The sequence below is a fragment of the Mustela erminea genome, chromosome 19, assembly GCF_009829155.1.
Source record: "Mustela erminea isolate mMusErm1 chromosome 19, mMusErm1.Pri, whole genome shotgun sequence".
Taxonomy (NCBI): Eukaryota; Metazoa; Chordata; class Mammalia; order Carnivora; family Mustelidae; genus Mustela; species Mustela erminea.
This window is the reverse complement of record NC_045632.1, coordinates 2,122,901-2,134,989: the sequence shown is the minus strand read 5'-3', so window position 1 is coordinate 2,134,989 and position 12,089 is coordinate 2,122,901. Positions and strand designations below refer to the sequence as shown.

The following is a 12,089-nucleotide window of genomic DNA, read 5'->3' as shown; positions in this document are numbered from 1 at the left end:
CCACCCCAAGAACCCTTCACCTTGGGGGCAGAGCCAGGTGGCAAGCATGACTGCTCAGAGCAGTGCCGTCTGAGGAACCGACAACCCTAGAAACAAGCAACCTCGGAACATTCTGGAATGACCCATCCGGAGGGAAAGTACTAAGGTGGTGCTTTACCAACACGCCCAGGCCGGGCAGGCAGCAGTAAAGGCACCCGTGGGACACAGCGTCAGGGGACACGCCACGGGCACAGCAGCACCCGTTCCGCAGACACAGAACCTGTCCTCGGGTCTGTGTGCTTCTGGACAGCAAGCTGCCCCATAACAGACGCACAGGCAGGGCTAGAGGGTGAAAACCTCAAGCTGTCAACAGCAGGACACCCGGGAAATGGGGCTTGAGTGAAAAATGAGAAGTGGATTCTGCTTTTTACGCCAGTAGTATTTTAACTTTAAAAAAATTAGACAATGGATACAGAACATACAGAGATCATAAGGAATAGGTATGTCGATGGCTTTTTCCCCAGGGAACCAAATTTCTCTGGGGAGTGACAGACACCTGAAATTCTCACTTCATTTCATTCCACACAGTTTAAATACTCATGAAGAGCCTGATTGCTTCTAAGACTCAACAGAGGATTTTCAAGGATGTGTTTATGCGGGCCCTGGGCTAGGTGGCCAGTGGGTGCTCTGTGTACCCTTCCCTGCTAAGGGCCGGCCCCAGAGGCCTGGGGGCTGCAGCATCGGAGGGGTGGGGGGTGGTTGAGGGACCGCCTCTCACCTCCCCCGCCCCGCTCTGAGTGCACCCCACCCCTGCCAGGTACCTGGAGCTGCCGGAGGAGCTTGGGGATCTGTCTGCAGTTCAGCTTCTGGCAGGCTTGCTTGTAGGCACTGATGACCTCGTCCACGGTCACATTCTGGGCTGCAGGCACAGAGGACCCAGGCCTATGATGCTCCACACCTGGGTCCCCTTTGCCCCCTGCTCCCCATGCCAAGCCTCCACAACAAAACACCCCTTCCGATGACCCACTGAGTTCTGTCCTCCCATGAGGGCCCCTCACTGCCACTGCTGCCCTGTGGAGGTAACCCCCGGGCCCCCAAACTAGTCAGCCCTTCCCAAACACCTCCCTACGGCTCCTCGAGCAGCTCTGCACACAGAGCACACAGCTAACATCACACAGTTCTGCTTGTCAGTTGTCTCCCCCACTAGATAGGGAGGGCACGGCTGAGTCTATCCTGGTCACCACCCTGTCCCAACACTGGCCAGCCAGGGTGTTCAATCCACGGGGTTTTTTCTTTTTTGGATGAGAGAATGTTTCTTCTGTACTTTAATGCTATGACGAAGCTGAGCCCAGAGAGGTGAAGGCCCTGGCCCAAGGTCACACAGCTGGTAAGTGGCAGAGTGGAGAACTGAACTCTGCTCTTAACTGTGATGGACGTGGCCTCAGACTCCCCACTCCTGAAATACCCTCAACAGCAAAAAACATCCCCGAGAGCTACTCAACATGGGGCCTCCAGAATGGGGGACAATGCAGCAGTCAGAGAACACAGGGCATAGCCTGGGAGCCCAGGGTAGCTGGCGGTGCTCACAGAAGAAAGAGATGCAACCCAGACCCAACGGCCGTACGACACAGCCCCCAGGAGGCCCAGGCCCCGTCCCCAGGCTCCAGGCAAGGCTGGCTGGTCTGTCTGCTAGGATCTGCCTTCTGTGGACGTTCCGCAGAAACGGAGATAAACAGTATGTGGCCTTTTATGGCTAGCCTCTTTCACACAGCACAAGGATTTTGAGTTTTGGCCCCTTTACAAGGCTGCACAGTAAAAATCTGATGTATATGTTTTGTTTATCTGTTCACTGGAGAAGACATTCGTACTGTTTCCACTGTATGTCTATGAAATACTGGATTCTGCCTCAGGGCAACCAGGAGAACGGGAAGGAACGGGAGGGACGGAGTCCCAATCCGACGGAGAAAGCTCTTGGCGTCAGCAGGATGGAGGAGGCATGGGGAAGACAGGGCAGGCAAGGAATGGAGCAGGAAGAGGGCCTTCTGCCGGACCTCAGCCACCCCTCACTCTGCTGCCATCCTGGCTTGGCCTTTGGGAGCCAGCAGGAGCTCCTCGTGAAACTTCCAGGTAAACATCTCCCAGGGGACTCTCCCTCCTGATCACATCAAGCACTACCCTGTTTTCTAGGGGAGGGAGCCGAGTCCAGAGAAGGAGAGCTGCCTCCCTGAGGCTGGGCAGCTGGTACAGGGCAGAGTCTTGCACTCAGCTCCAGAGCTTTCTCTCCACTGTGCCAGAAGAAAGAACTGAACAGAGACCCCAGCTTCCCCCCTCGCCGCCTCCCTGAGTGGAGCTGCAGGTGACCAGCAGCCTCCTGGATGCCAGCTGCCCTCCTACAGTCCCAGTGAGGGAGTGTTGTGAGGTGCACGCATGCGCCTGGGGGCCCCCAGCGAAGGCAGCCCCCAGGCTCGGGCAGGTGTCCTATGGAGTCCAGCCACACTGGGTCCGCTGGTCCCGCGGGTGCCACACATGCAAGGGAGGAGAAACGACTTCTCTGCTTCCACTAAGTGAACTGAAATGAAATGCAGCTCTTCCTTCTTATTAACATGGGTAACACAGAGAGAGAGAAAGAGGAGGAGAGGAGAGGAGAGACCCTGAGACTTGTCAACAGGGATGGCAGGTGCTTCCACATCACGTGATGGTTTCTGCACGTGTGCCCGTGCGTCACCACCCTGGAGATGGCAGTCATCAGAGCCACTGCTCCAGTCTGCTCTTCCCCGTGCCAGTGAGGAAGAAGAGAAACACTGGGCTGCAATTAAAAACATTTTTTTAGTTGTTTCTGATATCCTTTCTAAGCCTACTTTATTTTTTGCCTTTAAAATTCATAACTTCAGGGGTGCCTGGGTGGCACGGCTGGTTAAGCATCCAGCTCAGGTCGTGATCTCAGGGTTGTGGGATCAAGCCCCGCATCCGCCTCAGCACTCTGCATGCACAGAGTCACACAGTCGGCTTGAGACTCTCTCTCCTTCTGCCTCTTTCTAAGAAATAAATCAATCTTTAAAAAAATAAACAAAATCTTAAAAAAAAAAATCACTCCAACGGGCACCTGATGGCCTCAGTTAGTACAGCAAGTGACTCTTGATCTCGGGGTGGTGAGTTCAAGCCCCATGTTGGGCACAAAGCTTAGTTTAAAAACAAAACAAAACAAAAAACCCCACACACAAAATCATCACTCTGAGAAAGGGTGAGGCTCCCCGGGGCAAGCTCACTTCAAGAAAGGCCCTTGGGCCAAGCCTGGGTTGGCCTGGTCACATAAGATGGGAAGGGAGGGCCTGGGCACATGGGGAGCCATCACTAGCAGTTCTCAGCATCCTAGAGCCTACAGGAAATAAGACTTCTAAGGAAGCTCTCAAGCTGCAATCAATCCTTTAGGTGTTCAGTTCTGACGTCCCTCCCTCCAGGAGGCTCTCCCTGACTGTCCAGGCTCCCGAAGTCGCCTGAGATCCAGCATCCCAGCCCTGCCTGCTGGGTCGGTCTTTGTTCTGAAGTCCAGGATCTCTAACCTGGCCAGCTCTACACCCACCACAGCTGCTGTCCGGTCACCCCTTCAGCCAGGCGTCCGTGGGGTTTGAAGGCAGCACAGTCTCACACAAGGTCACAGCCAGAGCTCACAGAGGTCTCATCAGCCCAGTCGTTTACAGAAAGCGAAACAGAACTGGGATCAGGAAGAGTGGACATATTCCCAGAAGCGGGAGAGCCACTAAGGCCCAGAGTGACTTAGCGCCCCCTGGTGACACGAGTAACAACTGCAGGTTTGTCACTATGTGGCGGACACTTTTGAGAGGGGACAGCACTGGGGAAAGACACCAAAGGCACAAGAGTGGGGGTGGGGGATGATCAGCCAGCCCACAGCAGCCTGAGGGCACCCCCGACCCGCCTTGATGACCCCAACAGCACCACCAGCACACCCCAAGGACCGGCGCAGCACCAGTGGGGACACGAGCGCGTCAGGTGGCTCGGCAGTGGCCTCACAGTAATATACTACCAGTAATATGATATGTATACAGACTTCATACACGTATTAACACAAGGAACTACCATACTGCATGGGAATGAGATGAAACGTATTCAAGGAAAGCAAACCCGACCCTATATTTTTAAAAAACCGGGAAGGAAACGGCAGCACAGGTGGTCCCGAGAAATACCATGCAGCGTTCAAGAGAGCGCTCATGCCGTGCTGGGCCCCCTGCCGGGCTCTTCATGAGCCAGCAGAACCCCAGGACCGGCCCCTCCGCACATCTGTTCGTTCGTGATGCTGTGGCAAAATGGGGAGAACACAGTGAAGGTCTGAGATCTGTGGAGTGAGAGAGACGAAGTTCCCCAGACCCAGCGTGGGGCCTCCCGCCTGGGGTCATCCACCCCAGGGCTTCCACACAGGCCTCACCACCACCAGGGAGCAGCTCCCTTCTGGCCTAGCAGCTGCCAGTGCCATCCCCGCCGCCCCCCACCCAGAGGCTGTGGAGGAGTAAGGGTGTGGCTGCTGTCTGAAGTGACCGGGTCTGAATCCTCGCTGCCCCCTTCCCCATCCTCTTGGGTGGGGCACCCGGCGCTCCCTATCAGAGACCCAGAGGCCCGTAAAGTGGGTAAGAACACGGGCTCTGGAGCCAGAATGCCTGGGGACGGATCCTGACTCCAAATTTAATTACAAAGCAACTTCACCTTTGTGCCTCCATTGCCTCATCCCTAAAATGGGGCGAGGGTGACTGACTCCTCGGCTACCTGTGCTGAGTACCACTCCATCCCTGACCGGCACCCGGCATCCTCACGGGTGCACAGGCAAAAAGCACCACCAGCCCCCACGGCCGTGTTTCCTCCCCCACTGGAGGGCAGGGACCCAGAAGATACCTGTCCATTACGGAATGGCTGGCGAGGCCGGGTGGACACGCATGTGTGGGAACAAGGAAAAACGTGTGCGTGCATGTGTGTGTCAGGTCAGGGCTCAAACGTGTTCACTCAACTCCCAAGTCCAATGCCCTGAAGGTCCCACACAAGCAAGGGCTGGAGTTCAAGTGGCTGTCAGCAAGGAGTGGACTGTGGCGAGTAAGGGAGAGCACGGGCCTGCCTGGCAGGGCAGGTGGACCCAGAGGTTGGCCAGGCTGTGATCAACAATCCCAACCACCGCCTCCCCTCTAAGAGGGACACCTGCAGGGTCCCTCTCAGAGGGGATGGGAGCGTGCTTGCTGGGCGGCCGCATGGCACCAGATCTGACCGAGCAGGAGGCGCGAATGGACCGAGGATGCAGAGGGCGGGCCCTGCTTCCCGGCACTGGCGCTCACTCTGCGGGAGGCACGATGCTGAGGATTTTCCAGGCACAGGTTCTCTCAGCCAGCTCAGAGACCCAAAGCTGGCAGAGTCACGATTCCATTTTCTAAGAAGGGGAGGCCAGTTCGGCTCAGAGAGGGCAAGTCTGTGTGAGGTCCCGGAGCCAGGAGAGGCAGGACTGGAACACATGGCCAGACCCGCACCGGTCTGACAAATGGAGCATGGCTTCTCACACTACTCTGGCCTGAGAAGGAAGGGATCAGGGTCACAGGCAGGCGGCGGGGGCCCAGACTCTGGGCGGGGCAAGGTGTAAGCTCTGGGAAGGGACCCTGCCAGGGGCGGCAGTCAGAGGGTGGGACCTCCCGCAGTGGGGAAGCTCTGCAGCTTGCCAGTCTCCCAGGAAGTGACGGTGAAGCCCGAGGAGGCTGCGTCCCGCTCCCAGCTGCGCTGGCCCTCACAAAGGGAGGGAGAGAAACCCAATGACTGGCATCGGGTGACAGGCAGAGCGACATCTCTATCTGGTTGGGGCTCTTGTCTGCACACAGGTAACGCAAGGAGAGGCTGGGCACCAGGGGTGGCAATGACTCAGGCCATCACTGCCAGCCTGAAGCTGGTGGGAGAGAGAAGACACAGTCATCCCAGTGGGAGTCAAAAACCAGGAAGCAACAGCGTAGGGGGACAGGGAAGGGGCGAGGGAGAAGGGACCCCACTCTCCCCACTGCGGCATCATATGGGTAAGACAGCTACAGAGCAGTGGGCAGTACCTCCGAGGAGAGGCAGGGGTAACAGGGTGGGAGCAGGCCTGGGAGGATCCAGGGCACCAGGAGGTAGTACTCTGGGAAGTGAGGACTCTGCTCTCTGCCTGGGACAGGAGCCCGCAGCGCTGACGCAGGGCAGTGACAAGAGCTACTCAAGACCTAGGGAGGATTCTATTCTGCAGGAATGGGGTCTCCTGGAGACCTGGGCAGGGAGCCCACCATGTCCAGTAACAAGAAGACTGTTGGGGGGGGGGGGACCAGAAGAGACAAGTGACTTTTAAGAGCGTGGGGCAGCCCAGAGCCAGGGGGCTGGGTTCTAATCCCTTCCTAATCCCCCCACTAGCTCACGGCATGTAGCTGTGATCTCCCAGGGCCAGCCCACGGCATGAGCAGGGCCTACCTTGGGAGCCTGCCCGCCTCGCTCTTCCTTCCCCACGAGGGAGGGGCATGATCACATCCACCCACTCGACAGACAGGAAACCAAGAATCTCGTGGCAGGTGGGTGGCCTGGCCCCAGAAGGATGGCAGCTCTCTGTGCGGGGCCCAGGAACCAGGCGTAGGGACTCTCTCCCACATGACTCCCCAGGCTTTGGTGTTCTCACAACATGAGGTCTGTGGAACGCCACTCTGCCCTAAACCAGGCCACTCTGGGCTCACAGGTTTGGAGCATGAGGCTGGCTGGTGTTTAAGGCCCAGGGAGGCCTACCAAGCCACAGTTGCCCTGTGGACGTGGTCAGGCAGACTTTGTGTCAGACACACAACCTGTCCTTGCAGGGACAGCTGCCTGGGCCTTGACGCCGGTCAAAGTACAGAATGCCTGCTTCCATGGCCTCCCTCCCGGTGGCATCCGGGAACCCCAGTGGGACCATCCACATGACCTCCACTTCCCACCGGCCTCCACAAAGGTTCCGGCAGGGGACAGCAGTCTGTCCGCAGCCCCTGTCACAGTGACGTGCTGAGGCTGCCCTCACGGAACCAGCCGTAGCCAGTCACGGGGCCACCCTGGAGCTGTCAAGAAAGAAGAGCTCTCCTCTGCAGGGGTGGGGCCGAGGTCACCTCTCATTTCTGGAGCTGCTGGTGGCTGTCCTGGTGTCTACCAGGAGAAGAGGGCCTCCCCAGCCAACAGAGAGGAAATGAGAGCTCAGATGTTTGAGACCTTGGACCCAGCCAGGCCTGAAGCCTGACTACTGAGGATTCCTCAGGTCCATATCCCACAAATCCTCTCCTTCTGGGCGCCTGGGTGGCTCAGTGGGTTAAGCCGCTGCCTTTGGCTCAGGTCATGATCTCAGGGTCCTGGGATCGAATCCCGCATCGGGCTCTCTGCTCAGCAGGGAGCCTGCTTCCTCCTCTCTCTCTCTTTCTCTCTCTGCCTGCCTCTCTGCCTACCTGTAATCTCTGTCTGTCAAATAAAATAAATAAAATCTTAAAAAAAAAAAAAAATCCTCTCCTTCTCCTTCAGCCCCAGAGTTCAGCTTCTACTCCAGGAGGAGCCCAGCCAAGATGCCATCTTGCCCCCAATTCAGCAAACACCTCCTGAGGCCCACCGCACGCCAAGCTCTGAGCTGCACTGGAAGACGGGGACGGCTCTGACCTGGCCTCCGCCCTCTGGGGGCTCTTGCTGCAGGGTAGAGGCAGGTATGCCCCAGGAGGGCAATGCAAAGGCCCCAGACTAAGCTAAGATGAGACAGTCAGGAGGCAGCCAGCTCTCACAGGCCCCCTTTAAGCCTCGTCCATGGCGCTTTCTTTCCTCCTGGACACCGTGCCCCAGCCACACCCCCAACTCTTTCTCTCCCAGAAGACCCAGTGCTTCCACACACCTCATATCCTACCCCTTCTCTCAGGTCAACTCTCAGCACAGATGTTCCCTCCTCCAGGAAGCCCTTCTTGACCCGCGGGCTGGGTCAGGCCCCTTCTCTAGGCTTCCCCATCTCAGCGCTGCCTATTCTGAGCTGCCACTATCTGGAGACAGGCCTGTCTCCGTCCATTGGACTGAAAGCCCTGGGAAGACAGTACAGGGATGTGGTCCAGGCTGTGTCCCCAGCACTGCCCAGCACAGAGGCCAGGCACAGAGGAGGCACCAAGAAGGTGGGGGAGGGCAGTGACAGACACATGGAGGAGCTCACATCTGGCCCCTGCTGTGCGGGGCCTCTGAGTACACAGGGTGCTCTGAGCAGGAGGGGCCCACCTGTACCGTGGGGAGAGACTACCATGGAGGCCTCCTGGACAACGGCCTCCTGAACCAGGAAGCCTGGAGGGGGCTGGGGGGTGCCGGGGCCGAAGCCCTGCCAGCCACCGCTCATTTTGTGACAACACGCTCCTTGCCCAGAACAGCAGGAACTACCCTTCAGTTCAGCCGCTCCCCTGTTAGGCGCCCCACCAGACACCGGACACGGAGCTCTTCATCCTGGGGATGACCCTGCAGAACAGAGAGCTTAGCGCGCTGCCTGCCACACAGAGCAGGGGCCCTCTCAGGACACGAAATGCTATCCTGACATCACAAAGCGGAGAGGAAGCGGGGAGGAACAGTCAAAGGCAGGCAGGAGTGTCGTCCCCCACCGTCGGACCCTAGTGCCCTGAGGTCCTCAGGCCCTCAGCTACAGGCTGGACCAATGGCTTTGGGGGCCTAGAAATGCAGCCTTCTCTAATATGAGGTCAGGGAGGCTGCCAGGAAGATTCATCTGTCCCTCTAGGGTTGCCAGGATCTGAAGAGCCAGTCCTGTTCCTTAGCAGACAGCCACCCTCTGGGGCCCCCTGTGGTGCCTGCTGAGATCCGAGGGGCTGCAGTGGCAGCATGAGATGCACAGGTGTGAGGCCAGCCTGGGGTGCTCTCATCCTGGGAGAGCTCTCTCCCCTCTAACTCCTACCCCAATAAGTAGCCAGCGATCCCCCTGGCCCTATCCCAGAGGCTTCCTGCATGGTCAGGGAGACAGAGCCAACAGCAATCACAGAGGAGCCTCACAGGCCCTAACAGAGGGTAGGGAGGAAACATTGAGGCAGGGAGGATGGGCAGACAGGGATCTGCTGGAAGGGAATACCTAGGAAAGTCTCAGAAAGGGTTTGAAGAGTGAGACAGCAGGGAGAAAGGCATCCTGGGCAGAGGGAATTTCAAGAACAGGTCCAGGCATAAAGACTGCACAATGCGCCTGGGCAGTGAGCCACATGATCAGGAGGGCCTAGGGTGTGTGAGAGGAGGTGGGGGGCACCCATGGTGCTTGGTCACCAAGCACGGAATAGAGGTGTCACCCTAGAGCTGTGGGTGGCAAAGTCTACACACAGAAGAAGAAGGAGAGCAGAAATGGCCCAGGAGTCAAGGTCCCTACTCAATCTTTGTCAGTGACAGAGCCATCTGTTCATAAGGCCTCAGGGTCTTTGCACCTGCTGCCCCTGTGCCTAGAGTGCTCTTCCGCCTTCTGTCTCCATGGCTCTGTCCCTCCCTCCCTGCCTGCCTGAGGGTCTCTGCTCCAACATCACCTCCTCAGAGGCCTTCCCTGACCACCCTAGATAAACAGTCCCCTTTGCCACTGTCCATCCCTGTATCCTGCTGTTTCCTGTGTGGCACTTCTCATGACCTAACAAAGCTTTATACTCTATTTGTTTGCTTATGAGACAATGAGAAGGATTTTACTGCTCCTGCTCACTGAAGTTCCCCCGGAGGGGACGCACGGGGCACACTGTGGGTGCACAATAAGCATTTGGTGCTGGAACAAATGAACAGAGGTAGGCCACAGGGTGGGTTTCTAGAGTCAAAAGAACAGGAGTCTGAGTCCCCAGTTCCACTCAGGCCACCTGGGTGGACTCAGGGAAGGTTCCCTCTCTCTTGGGGACCGTACGGAGGTTGTGAGGACAGAGCTGTGATGAGCTCATGGATGGGCACATGCTTAGCCCCGAGCTGACCAGGGCAAATGCCCTCCAAGCGCTTTCATCAGGCACCTTGTTCCTTCCTGCACTCCTGAAATGCCACACAAACCCCTCCCACAGCCTGGGTTGCCCCAAAGGTGGGGCAGGGGGGCCGCAGGGGGCAGAGCAACGCAAAGGTTCCTGAAGCCCGACACAGAGAGAAGGCGACACCCGAGCAACCCCAACCTCTGCCGTGTGGCTTCTGTCCCTTTGGAACCAGGCATCTCACACTGCCCAGGGGCACACAGAGCTGCCCGCTCCCACCCCCAACCCCCTCCCCATGCCCCTCTGGGCACACGGGCAGTCTTTGGGGCTCCGAGGAGTCAGCATCTTGCCCCTACTCCCAGACTGATTTACAAGCCTGACTGGTTCGTGCCTCCCAATAGCCCCGGGAAGCTTTCCAGAAGAGGTCTGGAGGTGGGAAGTGACTCGCCCAAGGATGCTTTTCCAGCTGAAAGCAGAGGGAGGCTCTGGCCTTCATCTGTGGGTCCCCATGCCTGCCTTCCTGACCGCTAGGCTGGCTGGCTGTGGGCTCCGACCTACATCTCCATGCCAGCTGCCAGCACCGCCTCATGCAGGCTGTTTTCCCCAGAGCAGAGCACTGAGTTTCAAAACTCTCCAACACTCCGTGATCTCAGAATAAGGGAAGATACAAATGAAACAAAAGTAAGCCAACACCATTTTTTTTTTTAAAGAATTTATTTATTTATTTGACAGAGAGAGATCACAAGTAGGCAGAGAGGCAGGCAGAGAGAGAAAGGAGGAAGCAGACTCCCTGCTGAGCAGAGAGCCTGATGCGGGACTCGATCCCAGGACCCTGGGATCATGACCTGAGCCGAAGGCAGTGGCTTAACCCACTGAGCCACCCAGGCACCCCAACCAACACCATTTTTTACCTACCGGACAGACCAACATCCTCACGCTGGACAGCGTGTACTGGTGACACTGGGAAGCAGGCATGCCCTCAGGCAGCTGCAGAATATGCAGACTGGTACCAGCCCTTCTGCAGGCGATCTGCCAATACCAGTCAGAATTCCAAAATCCAAATACATGTACTCTGTGACCCCACTGTTCCACCCCTCAAGACGCAGTCTCCAGAGACCCTTGCAAAGGTGCAAAGTCATACACCTCTCAGGGGCAGTTGTTGCCTGCACAACGGGACCGACAGCACTAGCCATCAACAGGGGAGCAGCGCACAAAGGCCCAGGCCACTCGGTCACCGGAACGCTATATGGCCAGAGAGAATGAGAACACTTGCTCTGAGCCAACGGGGAACAATGGCCAAGATACACTCAATGAAAAAAAGCTAAGTGCAGAACAGTGTGCTTGTGAATGCTACCTTTTATGAAAAGAGAAAATAAAACTCTGTGCGCACTGTTAGAAAGAAAACTAACACGGCGGCGCCAGGCTGGCTCAGTCGGTGCAGCGTGAGACTCTTGATCTCAGGGCTGTGAGTTAAAGCCCCATGTTGGGTGCAGTGATTCCTTTAAAACAAACAAACAAACAAGCAAGCAAACAGCCTAACACAAAAACAGAGCAGCAAGTGAAGCGGCTCGGGAACCTAGGAATGAAGGCGCCCTGTCCCTTCACTGGGCCCCTTGGCCGCCCGCAAAGCCACAGTAGAAAGTCAAGTGCGCCCTTGCCCTCATCAGTTACAACCCCTGACGGCCTGGGCTCTGAAGCCACTGTCCCTGGGGGATGACCCCCTATCCTGCCAGCCGGGGAGCTCCTTCCAGGACATGGCATAAGTCTGCATACTGGAAGGGACTCCGGGGTCAGCCGCTGGGTACCAAGAGGCCTGAACACACAGTGGGCTGGGGACACAGACAGTGGGAAGGGGAGCAGCTGCTTCCACTAGTGGGTAGAGGGCCGGGGCGGGGGGACTTCTGGCAGCTATTCGGAAAACCTTGGCCTGTGACTCCCCAGGGAAGACGAAGGCACAGTGGTCATGAGCAAGTCTTCCCAGTGAACAATTATTCAAGATTCCTCCGTCCCCATCAGCCTTTCACTAACCCAGAGGGACCAGGGGAGCGAGCAGGTCATGCCGCAGCTGCCAGAAGGGCACCTTCTCCAGCAGAGCGCGCCCTTCCCACTGATTCGTGCTCCCCTAGTCCAGGGACCTCGCCAGAATGCATG

General features: G+C 57.4%; 1 protein-coding gene across 2 annotated transcripts in view; it reads right to left on the bottom strand.

The window, feature by feature from the left end:
* PPP1R37 (protein phosphatase 1 regulatory subunit 37) overlaps positions 1–12,089 on the bottom strand; it is a 40,246-nt gene that overhangs the window by 7,275 nt on the left and 20,882 nt on the right. For both annotated transcript variants that reach the window (XM_032325513.1, XM_032325515.1), the window contains exon 2: positions 801–898. In XM_032325513.1, the coding sequence (XP_032181404.1) occupies positions 801–898 (98 nt within the window). The remainder of the gene's footprint in view (positions 1–800; positions 899–12,089) is intronic.